The sequence below is a fragment of the Rhinopithecus roxellana genome, chromosome 13 (genome assembly GCF_007565055.1).
Source record: "Rhinopithecus roxellana isolate Shanxi Qingling chromosome 13, ASM756505v1, whole genome shotgun sequence".
Taxonomy (NCBI): domain Eukaryota; kingdom Metazoa; phylum Chordata; class Mammalia; order Primates; family Cercopithecidae; genus Rhinopithecus; species Rhinopithecus roxellana.
The window spans coordinates 49,830,685-49,843,735 of record NC_044561.1 but is presented as its reverse complement, the minus strand read 5'-3'; the positions used below and the strand labels follow the sequence as shown (position 1 = coordinate 49,843,735).

Genomic DNA, 13,051 nt, shown 5'->3' with positions numbered 1-13,051 from the left:
TGAGCCACCACACCCAGCCACATGTTTCATTTATTTATAAAATAACTCTCTGTAAGAACAGATCCTTTTTACTCTTCATCATCATGATTAATTTTTGTGAATTTTTGTTAAAGTTTGAAACTTGCTTGAGTCTATGATTGGGGAAAGAATTTTTTAAAAAATGTATTTTATACTAAGTCATGTAAATTTCTATTAAAAAAAGGATATTCTAGGACTGTGCTAAAAGCAGTTTGTAGCTCTCTTAAATTGTATTTGGAGCAAGTTCACTCGAGAAAATTAGATGTGGATTCTGGTCACATTCTATTTTTGGTTTATCGTAGTGTTACTGGGTTGATTGTGCACTTCATGTATCATATTTTGGTTTTGAGTGTTCCAAAAAAAAAGTCCACTATCATCACAAGACAGAGATGTATCATCAGAAAAAAGTGTTCTAGATGAAGGCAAAAAGAGTTTTCAGCCACTCAGCATGGGTATGTGGAAAACATGCTCCAAGTGTTTCAGTGGTAGACCACTAATTCAAGACGTCAGTCATGCTGCTTTGTAATCTTAACTCATATTGCCTAAGAGGTTGTCATTTACATCCTGTTCTTAGGATGTTTTTTTCCATACTTACCAGACCTCTTACACCACTGGTAAGTAACGAAAGCTATATGCAGAAGCAAATCACTCTAGTCTTTTTGATAATCCTTGTGCTTAAAAAGCTCCTTCTTTCTTTTTTCTTATTATTCCCTTACTTGTCTAGTTCTCTTGTTTTCTCCAGATCATATTTTTAGACATCTTTAGAAAGGAAAGACCCTTTTTCACTGTCTAGAATTTTCTAGACTGGTTGGTTTTTTAAAAAAAATCTCTATAGTTACTAGACTTATTGAACACTCAATTTATATAGGGGCTTAGGGTCCTTCAGCTACCCCAGGGGGCTTGGGCCTGGGCCCTCCCATCTGTCCTTCAACTTTAGGCTGTAGTTAGGCTGTGCCACCAGCTTCCAGGAGAAGCCATGGGCAGGCCTACCACTACCTTCACCCCCCTTCCTCCAGCCCCTTTGCCTCTACCAAACCCCACCCGAAGCCCCTTGAGTGGATCTTGTCCTGAGCCCTGTGGTCTCTGCATTCAAAGACTGGATCCAGGAAGGAACTAATCAGTGTCCTTGGGCAAAGTCTTGAATCCTTTATTATTTGAGATTATGACATGAGATTATTTCCTCATCTGTAAAGTGTAAATAACACCCGCCTCAGAGCCAAGATAAGAAATTTAAGATGATATATATGAACACCTAGCACAGTTGCTGGCACACAGGATGTGCTTAAATTGTGAGTCGCTTTTCCCTTCTTTTTCCTTCGTTTCTCTCCAATTGTTCCTCCCCTGCAGCCCATCATGCGCTCCATCCTGAAAGCTCTCCCACAGTGATTTCTCCACCTTAGCCTTCTGGCAGTAACTCCAGGGTGGGGAGGTGGGGGAAGGACAGGCCTTGCCTGTCTGTCTGAGCTCACGCATGCTATCATAAATGGATTTCTAATCTAGGATATGGTAACATGCAAAACATCACCACGGAAGAAAAGTGTGTTTGTTAGTATTTGTATTAAGTTATTTTGAGATAAAGGAAAAAGGCTCTTATTTGAGTCCAGTCTTTCAGGATTTATGGTGATTCCTACACAGCAATTCTTCCAATTTCAAAAATAAGCTTTAGTCCAAAAAAATTCTCTCTCTGCACTTGCTGTTTAGTGCTGGAAGGCGTTTTCCACAGAGACAATGCTGTGTTCTCAAGCCCACAGAAACCTATGCAACCTGTAGTGTGACTAAATAATACTGCTTAAAGGCTACTCTAAAATTTACACACTAAGGGATATGGTTTGGCTCTTTGTCCCCACCCAAATCTCATATTGAGTTTTACTCTTGTAATTCCCATGTGTTGTGGGAGGGACCTGGCAGGAGATAATTTGAATCATGGAGGCGGTGTTCCCCACACTTTTCTTGTGGTAGTGAATAAATCTCACGAGATCTGATGGGTTTTTTCCTCATTTTGTTTCTTCCTCATTTTCCTTTGCCACCGCCGTGTCAGAAGCACCTTTTGTCTCCCACTATGATTCTGAGGCCTCCCCAGCCATGTGGAACTGTAAGTCCAATTAAACTTCTTTTTCTTCCCAGTCTTGGGTATATCTTTATCAGCAATGTGAAAACAGACTAATACACTAAGAAAGATCTTGCAGAAAGGAAGACACTGAAGAAAAAAGGGGTGAAATGACATCAGACTTGTAATGGCTCTGGGCCTTCTCAGAGCTACCGGAAAGAAGGCCCAGGTGCACCCTGCCCTGCTGGTTCTGCCCCAGCCGTTCATAAGTGTGGTTCCTCAGAGAAGCAAGGCTCCTTTCCTCTTGAAGACCCCCTTCATGTATGATTAGCATGGAAGTCCTCCAGTGGATGTAGAGAGAGCCCTCTAAGAGCTCATTCTGCTGTAAACACAGGGAACTAAGGTGGCATAAACACACCGTGACTCCGGGAATCACTGCCATCTCGCCAACAGACACACTTTCTAGACTCAAAGTTACAAGCTCACTTCACTGTGAAGCTGGAAAACCAAATTCTCAAAGTTAGCTGAAAAGTTAAAAAAAATTTGAGGTCAAGCTCTGCCAGCTCTTCTAATTATATATAGCAAGGCCCTGTGATGGATTTGTGGGAGGCAGGGGGGAGATTTACATCAAAGGTAGAGCACTTTTAGTTGCTTTTTCTAACTTGAGCACAAAAAAGTGTCTAGATTTCAAGGCTGAATTCTGATTGTGGGGGCTGATGAGGTCAGTGGAAGTGGCCCCAGGTAGCTGCAGTGCTGAATGTAGCAGAGGTCAGCTTTCACTGTGCACTGCAGACTTCCTTCTAAAGGGACCATGGCATGCTATCAAAGCTGGGGCAGAGGTCCCGAGTAGGAGGCTCCCATCCTGGTGGAAGCTGCCTGAAGAGCATTGCCAACGCCCTCACTGCTCCCAGAGCCGGGCCCCTTCTGTACACTTAGCCATCAGATGGAATTTGGTCCTTACTTTGACACTGACCAACCAAATGCAGGAGAAGCATAGGGAAATATCTAGTTAACTCCAGTTATCTTCTGTCCACATAGCAGAATGAACTCTGGAGGATAAGCGGCAAAAGCGAGCCTCATGGCTCCAATCCCATTTTCCTCTTATGTTGCAATTTCCTTGCATCAGCAGCCCTGACAAGTGGGAAATTCCAGTGGAGCCCATGCTGCTAGGGACTTCTTAGGTGTAAGTGAAACCTTGGCACTTTCCCAGTCAGTAATTAGACAGAAATTCTGAATTTGAAAATAGATTTCAGATTAGCATGAGTGGTGAATTACTTTTTTTCCAACAGAAGGATGCCTCTTAGAGCTTGTGTTCTCAACTTTAGAAGTATTCAGGGTTTTTTTGTTTTGTTTTGTTTTTTATTTGAGATGGAGTCTCACTTTTTTCCAGGCTGGAGTGCAGTGGTGCAATCTCGGCTCACTGCACCCTCCGCCTCCCAGGTTCAAGCAATTCTCCTACCTCAGCCTCCCGAGTAGCTGGGACTACAGGCATGTGCACCACGCCTGGCGAATTTTTTGTGTTTTTAGTAGAGACAGGGTTTCACCGTGCTGACCTGGATAGTCTTGATTCTCCTGACTTCCTGAACCGCCGGTCTCAGCTTCCCAAAGTGCTGGGATTACAGGCGTGAGCCACTGCGCCCAGCCTTGGGGGTTTCTTTTTAGTGGAAATTACCTGTACCTTTCTTACTTTGAAGCATTTTGTTTGTGTCTACACAAAAGTTTGAAATTTTACATAGAACCACAACAGGATTTGGGGGATGGGGAGGTGGGAGGCAAAGCAGTACCATGGATCAGGTTTGTTAGTTTAAAGCTGGCATAGTTTAGATGTTTGTCCCATCCAAATGTCATGTTGAAACGTGATCCCCAGTGTTGGAGGGAGGCCTGGCGGGAGATGTTTGGGTCATGGGGGTAGATCCCTCATGAATGGCTGGGTGCTGTTCTTGCAGTAGTGACTGAGTTCTTACTCTCTGAGTTCACAGGAGAGTTGGTTGGTTAAAGGAGCCTGGCACTTCCTCCTCGCTCACTCTTTCTCTTGCCATGTGACACGCTTGCTCTGCCTTCACCTTCCACCATGAGTAGAAGCTTCCTGAGGCCACACGGGAAGCTGAGCAGAGCTAGTGCATGCTTGTACAGCCTGCAGAACCATGAGTTAAGTAAACCTCTGTTCTTTATAAATTACACAGTCTCAGGTGTTCCCTGAGAGCAACACAGCAGGGACCAACACAAAAACTGTCAGATCATAGAACAGTGAAGTGGGTTTGCTTGGTGTGCTTCTGGCCCCTCCTCTGCCCCTTTTTTCTGGTAAAGCCTAAGTCTCCCTGGTCCCACTCTGCATTCTCCATCCATTTCAGTGAGGGACTCAAGGGTGCTGAGAATCAATTTGAACATGGTCTTCCAGGTCACTGTGACCACATTTGTTTTCAAGGAAGGAAGATGGAACATATTTTATTTACAGTGTTGCCGTGAAGTGTAACTTTCAGCCATGTGGACTCATGGAATATTGGTGGGCATTTGTTCAGGAAGGACAACCTGCAGCAGACCCAAGTCCTGGAATATGGAGTGGATCTGGGGTTCACACTGAATCTGGAGACCCTGGATTAGGAGAAGACTCTGGGAGTCATTTGCCCAGAAGCACTCCACTCTGGGACTGGACTGCCCCGCCCCATGCCACATGGTTGCCTGGCCTCTACCTACTCTCAGGAAAAGGCAGCTTCCTCTGTCCCTAGACAGCCCATTTCATCTTTATGCAAATCTGCAATAGCGCCCCTTTCCCTTAGGCCAGAAATATCTCCACTTCTGCTGTAGTCTTGCGTAATACATTCCAGAGAGGTAGCAGGTTCAGTGGGTGGTGGAAGGCGTTCCTGTGTGAACATAGTCACCAGCCCCCGACACCCAGGAGATGGTGCACACGAACACACACACATTGGGGAGCAAAACCCAGGTGTGAGCTCCGCCCTTGCAGAGCTTCAGGCAAATATGTATGCATGGTCACTGGGGAAGAGACACCGTGAAGTATGTTATATTACAAGGTATACCGGCTCTTTATGCTGGTATTTATTATATGTAAGCTACACATTTTGCCAAGCACACATAGAAGGGGGGTCATTGAATTCATCTAATACTGCCTTTTGAAATGACAAAAAATGAATGAGTTAGTCAGGAAGGGGTTCTGGGGCTATTTAATGGCACCATTTCTTGTGTAGGCAGTGTTTTCCCATCTGTTGAACAGTTTGTTCTATATATATACACACTCATATAAGTGGTCATGAAAGAAGCGTCTTCCTCAGTTATGGCTGTATTCCTGTGTAATACAGCTGTTTCAGCTGCAGCGCCCTCACCTTCCCAACCAGCGTGTCAGTGGAGCAGTAGCCCCCATTGGAGGGCACAGGATGGGGTAGGAGACATTGCCACAGAGTGTGAGCTGGAGCAGGCTGCCCTTTGTGATCCACCAAGCCCTGAGAGCCCAGCAGGCATGTCATGTCTTTAGTTAGCACTTCTCAAACTATCTACCAGGGAAACCTGGTTTTTGTTTAAATTTCCAACCTCTTGCCAACAGATAAACGTAATATGATAAAAGTGAATTACTAGAAGAGTGAAGTGGACCAAAAGAGACATGGAATACAAGCCTTAGCTTTTTCTTTTCTTTTTGAGACAAGGTCTCACTCTGTTGCCCAGGCTAGATTGCAGTGGCACCATCATGGCTCACTGCAGACCTTGAGTTCCTGGGCTCAAGCAATCTTCCCCAGTAACCAGGACCACAGGTGCACAACACCATGCCTGGCTAGTTTTTGTTTGCTTGTTTGTTTAATTTTTGGTAGAGATGGGGTCTCACTATGTTGCCCAGGCTGGTTTTAAACTCCTGGGCTCAAGCAGTCCTCCTGCCTTGGCCTCCCAAAGCACTGGGATTACAGGGGTGAGCCACCACACCTGGTCAGCTTTTTCTTATTAGCTCCAACAGTCATACAAATTTTCTGATAAATTTAAAGGTTTTAAAGGCTAATTCTCTTTTTCTGGTTTTCCCTCATGGCATGTTGATGCCTGCCCAGCGATCACATTTTGGGGAGCACTATCCTAGATGACAAGCAGAGGTGAAGCCCCGGATTTTAAAATATAGATGTGTGTATTTATAATTATGAGGTTTTTATAAACTTTATAGAAAAAGAATTAATGAATATTGTATCCAACTTACATTACTTCAGCTTTACTTTAAATCTTTTCCAGTGATCACAGCCCACATTTCGTTTGGTTGTGACTCTCTGCTGTGTTGCTATTCCACTCTTATTCACTGGCCTGGCCCTCCTTGCTACCCAGGCTGTCTGTCCCCTGTCCCTGCCTCCCTGTTCTCCCCTTCCCCCAGTCTCCTTTCACATCAGGCTCTGGGCAGCCCAGGGCTGTCTTCCCTGAAATCGCAGCCTGGCTGCATTCCTTCCTTCTGGCGGTCTCACAGTTCTTATGGGGCAGCGTCTGGGTTCCTCCACCAATGGATCTGGCCCCTGCCTGCCTCTCTAGCTTCATTTCTTATTCATTTTCTGCCCTGTGATCCCCCCTGCCTCACATGGTTTGGCTGTGTCCCCACCCAAAATCTCATCTTGAATTGTAATCCCCATAATCCCCACATGTCAAGGGCGGGGACCAGGTGGAGGTGGTTGGATCATGGGGATGGTTTCCCCCATGCTGTTCTTGTGATAGTGAGTCTCCTGAGATCTGATGGTTTTATGAAGTGTGACGTTTCCCCTGCTGACACTCATTCTCTCTCCTGCCACCCTGTGAAGGGTACCTTCCGCCATGATTGTAAGGTTCCTGAGGCCTCCCCAGCCATGCAGAACTGTGAGCTGATTAAACTGCTTTCCTTTATAAACTACCTAGTGTTGAGTAGTTCTTTTTTTCTTTCTTGAGACAGAGTCTTATTCTGTCGCCCACGCTAAAGTGCAGTGGCACTATCTCGGCTCACTGCAACCTCAGCCTCCCCAGTTCAAGCGATTCTTCAGCCTCAGCCTCCTGAGTAGCTGAGATTACAGGCACCTGCCATCATGCCTGGCTTTTTTTTTTTTTTTTTTTTTTTTGGTATTTTTAGTAGAAATGGGTTTCACCATGTTGGCTAGGCCGGTCTGGAACTCGTGACCTCAAGTGATCCACCTGCCTCAGCCTCCCAAAGTGCTGGGATTACAGACCTGAGCCACCATGCCTGGCCATCGGGCAGTTCTTTATAGCAGTGTGAGAATGGACTAATATACTGCCCTACCCCATGGGCTTCAGCCATGCTAAGCTCCATGCAGTTCTGGAAGCCTTTTCATGCTTCCCTGCCCTTGGTGCTGATAAACCAGCACTCCACTGAGTGAATGGTAGCTGTTTCTTCATTTCCCCACATGTTTTTCTGTCATAAACAGCACTGACTTAAACATCTTCATACAATTTATCTTTTTTAATGTAGGAATTAATTTCCCCAAATGGAATTACCAACTCTCAAGGCTACGGACCCTTTATAAATATGGTTGCATATTGTCAAATGGCTTTCCAGAAAGGTTGGATTACTTTTCAGTGTCCACATCATTAAACCCTAAATTTTAACTCAAAAATCTTGTGTCAGATTGGCCCCAAGTTGAGTTTTACGCTAGATTTTACTGTGTAGTCTCACATTTCTGGTGGCTAAAGTGGGTGAACTGGCTTTCTGCTTTAGATGTTAGTTCTTCTAAGGTGGGGTCTTTGTCTCCCCACATTCCTTTACCCTGAAAACAGCGGACATGACAATCAATACTGATGGCAATGGTGTGTGTGTGGAGGTGAGGGGAAGTTAAAAGGTTTGTTTATGGAAGAGTCTCTGTTCTATGTGTCAAACAAAGGTGGAAATGAAGAGGAACAAAATAGCCAACTTACTAAAGATATTCTGAGGGCGTGCTGGTGGCAGCAGGTTGCCATGGATGCAACATGAATAGGATATCTGATTATCGTAGATAAGAATATCCTACTGTGCATTATTATAATGTCACTGGGCACCATGAGCATTTTACGCGTGTCTCATTGAATCCTCATCACCACTGCACAAGCTAGGTACCATGGTATTATTATTGTATTTTATGGATGAGAAAACTAAAGTACATGGAGATCAAATAACTTACCAAAGATGGCAAGGGTTGAGCAAAGCTGGGATTTGGTCCTGGGTAGCCCAGAGCCCTGATACCACCTGTGACAATGGAGAGTTTAACTTTTGCCTTTGCCTCAGTTGATGTAAAAGTGTCCTTTTGAAAGTATTCTAGACTTTCAAAGTCTGGGATAAGTTTCAGGTGAGTGAGAGCACCTTGGAAAGAGGGACTGAGGTGGCACCACCCATGTTGCCTCTGCTCTCCCACATCACTCCTTGGGGACCCTTTTTGCATGCTCCCCTTGCCCACAGCATTTGTCACCTTTCTTCATATGCCACCATAGAAATATGCTTTCCTGGGAATGCCTGGCACATGGTAGGCATCTAATCAGTGATGACCAAATGGAGCAGAATATTCAGGTAAGTCATGGAATATAGAGTGTTTGATTTTCCAGGAACATAAGAATGTACCAAAAGATGTCACTGCAGAGTAAATCAGTGCTCCATGAAGTCTTTATTGATTTTTAGCCAAAATGTAGCCTTAAGAAATTGCCCCGAGGGAAATGGAGCAAGGTGATTGTTTTATATGCCTTCATAATGAAATTCACAGAGCATTCAGTCAGATTTTCTTGAAGTGCTTGTTCAGTATGACCTCACAGAAAATATGGGGCAGATCTGGGAGTGCCCCCACTCTAGTTAATGCAGTCATATGGAAGGAAGTGTATTTGAGTGTGGCACTAGTGCGCTGCAGTGATAAATGACCCAGGATTTTCTGGGTAGTCTCTGAATGAGAAGGGATAGGATCTGGAGTCTTTTAAGGAACCAAATCCCTGAATCCTGTGTGCCTATGGAAAATTGCAGTGGGCAGGAGCAGCCCACTGTGCTCCAGCTGTCCTCAACTGTGGGGCCACTGTGGCCCCGAACACGGGGCCAATATTGACGGAATATTCTTGAGTTAAAATTCAGGTCTTATGGGGATTGACACGGTGTACGGATTCATGTTTAGTTACTGTTTTTTTCATAAGCAGGTTACTGAGGTAGCTAACTTCTTTGTAAAATTATCCAGAAAGAGGTCAACACTTTCCAGAAAGTGCGAGTTCTTGCAGTTCTGCTTTCAAGTATTCAAACCAGCCAAGCAAAACTAGCTCCAATATTTTTAACTCTTGGAGAAAGATTTCACTATTTCAAATGTATTTTTGTTTATGTAGAGAGCATTAGAATAATATTTAAAATAAGTTGGATATTGTAGGTGGGATCACAGCTCCTGACATCAAAAATAATCAAACCATAGCTTACAAATGGGATCATTTTCCCTTGTACTAAAAATAAAGTTTTAAAGTAGCCACTTGCCCCAAAAAAAGTTTCTGGTGCTGGAGAAAGTTGCATAGCTTGGGAATTTTTATCCCGTACTTACTCTGATCATGATGTCAGCACAGCACTAGTTTGTCAGTTAGTCCATTCTCATGCTGCTATAAAGAACTGCCCTAGAGAGGGTGATTTATAAAGGAAAGAGGTTTAATTGACTCACAGTTCTGCATTGCTGGGGAGGCCTCAGGAAACTTATAATCATGGAGGAAGGCAAAGGAGAAGCAGACAACCTTCTTCACAGGGCAGCAGGATGGACTGAGTGCAAGCAGGGGAAATGATAGGCACTTATAAAATCATCAGATCTCCTGAAACTCACTCATTATCACGAGAACAGGATGAGGGAAACCACCCCTGCCATCCAGTTACCTCCACCTGGTCCCACCCTTGACATGTGGGGCTTATGGAGGTTACAATTCAAGGTGAGATTTGGGAGATTTCGCTGGGGACACAGAGCCAAATCATATCAGTTTGTAAGAGTGTAGTAAGAATGGCTTTACTGGACATTGCTCTCTTTTGTTTCTTTATTTGACCACTAATTCTCCATTTAGCTACCCCCAGGCTCTTGCTGTACTTCCTAAACAAATGCATCATTCTTCTGACGTCTTTGTGAAATCATGTCGATATTTCCAATTTTTCACACATATTTCTTTTTGTCATCACTTGAACCAAATTTTCTTCTGGTACATTCTAAATTATTAAGTACTAAAATTATTAAAGAATTGAGAAATAGTTTCCATTATAAAGCCCTGTTTTCATCAATTAGAACTTTACAACAATCCTCTTTTGTAAAGTTTTCCAGGAAATGGATGTCCCACAAAAATCAACAACCTTAAAATAAATATCAATATGGGCACTATTGTTTGCCTCTGTTCTTTCTCCTTGATATTTATTCTTATTCTTTGTTACTTCTGTGTTCTAAGCGTAAAAGATGGAAAAATGATAAAGGAAGATCCTGCTTTCAAATTCTTAGGGAAGCCTAGGTTGCTGTGCTTATGTGGAGCCGTTCACAGAAGGAACTTTAAAATTAGCTGCCTCTCTGAAGCTCTGAGCCCCTCCCAGTGTGGACTTCTTGCCCTGGGACTTTCATGGGCTGCCTGCATCTATCCTAGAATCTGCCTGTACTGGCAACCCCTTCAGACTAAACCAGGCTTGTTACAGTCATGACCTGTGCAACCTCTTTTGCTCGCTTAGGCAAATTCTGGATTTGTGTTAGAGTGGTCAGAAATGCCTAGAACCTGACTTCTTAGATTAAAAGATAAAATTGCTGGGGGAGAAAGGTTTTTTAATGGTCTGAACATTTTCTCAGTTCAGAGCCTGAGACCTGCATGAGCTCACCAGTGCTCTCTTTAAGTAATGTTCACTGACTCACTGTGGAAACTTGAAGGCGTGTCAGTGTACCTGAACCTTGCCTTTTTCAGGACTAACTCAAAGACCTTCAGGAAGGAATATTTGAGTACAGCCATCCTGGACCACAGAGTCACAGGGCAGGAATTTGAATGTTGATGCTGGCGATTGTGAGCTGCCTGACTTTAGGCGAGTAGTCTCAATTCGCCAAGCCTCCTTTCTGCAAGGGTAAGGATAGTAACACCTTCCCTCCATCCTCTCCAGGTTTTGGGGAAACTTGAATGAGTTAATACATGTGAAATGACCTTGTAAACTGCAAAGTGTAGGTTGACTGTAACAGAATTATTATCAGTCAGAACCAGCATAATAAACTGGAAAATGTATGCTATGTTCAAAGAACATCAGGACCCTCTGTGGGACCCAGTTCCAGATACTTTGGCTGACTCAATCCACTGAAACAAAGGGTTATTTCAGAGCATGGCATTTAAATCGTTAGGCTTATTAGACTATTACCAGCCGGGCATTTGTGTACCCTGCAAATGAGTTCTTTATCTTCCTCCTTGCCTACGAAAGTTAGAGAAGTGCTTTGGTGGCTGCCTACGTAATTGGATTCATCGTGGAGCTCTACTTTAAGTTGCACTTGTCTGAACTCATTCTTGAACATATAAGCCACTGCCCAGAACAAACAGGGCTCTTCTTCCAGAAAGAATCCTGTGCTGTGAATCAGTCACAGATTATATTAAACTTCCCGACACTACTTAATTTGTCAGGCAAGTTTTGTTTTATTTTTTCCCTAATCCTGGACTTGTTCCACATTTTCCAACTATTCCTGGAGTAAGTAGACTACATCCATCCATCTTTGCATTCTCACAATTTCCAGTGACCCTAGTGGGAATTTCATGTAGCTAGACTGACAGCAATTTATATTTTGTTAAATTATGATTAATTGGAAACCTATTTTTAGCATTTAGATGGAAGGTTTTTTATAGTATTCCATTAGCATAGATATTAATACACTTGAGTGCTAATACCTCTGCCTTGCTTTCCCACACTTTGTTCACTTAAATAAGCTGAATGATACTATCCATGATCGTGTTCTTTCTGATCACATCCTTTTGGATTCCCTGAATTCCATCTGAGCGTTGGAGCCCAGGGAGCCTTTACCATTGATTTTGTGACAGACAGGGCTGAGATCCGGGAGGTGAAATGTTCTCCCCAGTGCAACTCAGTTTGTTACTGGAAAAGCCAGGGCTAGAAACCAGGACTTCAGACTCCTAGAACCAGTGTCCTTTTGAAGATGTCACAGTTCCTTGAAAAACCAGAGTAAAATGCTACAATTCAAAATCTTTAGGAAATATGTTAAGTTATTTGAGATGACCAAATAATTTTCTGTAGAGCTGAAGGGTATATAGCCTCTTGGTTGTTAGAAAAATGTAATGTTTAACCATTTGAGGAATCAGTGTCTAAAATGGACAGTGCAGCCCTGCCTTTTAAACAATGATGAATGTTTTCTTCTTGATCATTTCCTTTCCTGATGATTCTTAGCAACACCTTTCTTGATCTTTCCAGCTTCTCAGTCATCCCGAGTCTCAGTCACGGTGGAGGTGGAGTCAGGTATCAGCTTAAGCAGGTCTGAACCTGAGGCCTGCTTTCCTAGAGGAAGTCCTGGCCTGGCAAATCTTTCCATCTCTGACTGTCTCATGGAGTTCTTTGTCAGATTGTTGGTGGAGGGCTCCTGCACCAGGTAACAGGGCACCCCAGCTGCAGAGTAGTTTGGTGACGGGAACCTGAAGCAGCCTTCTCCCTGGGAGTTCTCTCACCTATTAGAATTTCTTTTATGGAATAGCCAAACGTCTTGTGAATGGTCAGCAGCATGAAAAACATTATCCTTTTCTATCAGTAACGCACAAGCATCTCCTCAACAGCTTGAACTTGTCAACATAGTTCATCACGGGCTTGATGGATTCTTCTTCACTATTTTAAGAATTTGTGTTAGGCCAGGTACAATTTCGTTGTCACTTTACCTCAAATTCTGATTCCAGGTGAGACATCCAAGAGAATTAAGCACAACATGTAGCCTTAGTTCCTCACCTATAAAAAAGAAATAGTACCTGTCTCCTAGAGTGGCTTGCGGGTTACATGAGAGAGTGAGTGTTGACTGCTTGCATCCATACCTGATAGGTGCCCAGCAGTCG

The 13,051-nt window shown here is 43.6% G+C and overlaps 1 protein-coding gene across 2 annotated transcripts in view; it reads left to right on the top strand.

Annotated features, from left to right (window-relative positions):
• Positions 1 to 13,051, top strand: part of RCAN1 (regulator of calcineurin 1) — a 97,938-nt gene that overhangs the window by 44,377 nt on the left and 40,510 nt on the right. The window contains exon 1 of one of the 2 annotated variants that reach the window (XM_030914951.1): positions 2,050 to 2,110. The exons of the other annotated variant lie outside the window; for it this stretch is intronic. Within the exon in view, the coding sequence (XP_030770811.1) occupies positions 2,078 to 2,110 (33 nt within the window). The 5' untranslated portion in view covers positions 2,050 to 2,077. Of the gene's footprint in view, positions 1 to 2,049; positions 2,111 to 13,051 lie in introns of those variants that run through there. 2 annotated transcript variants of the gene reach the window in all.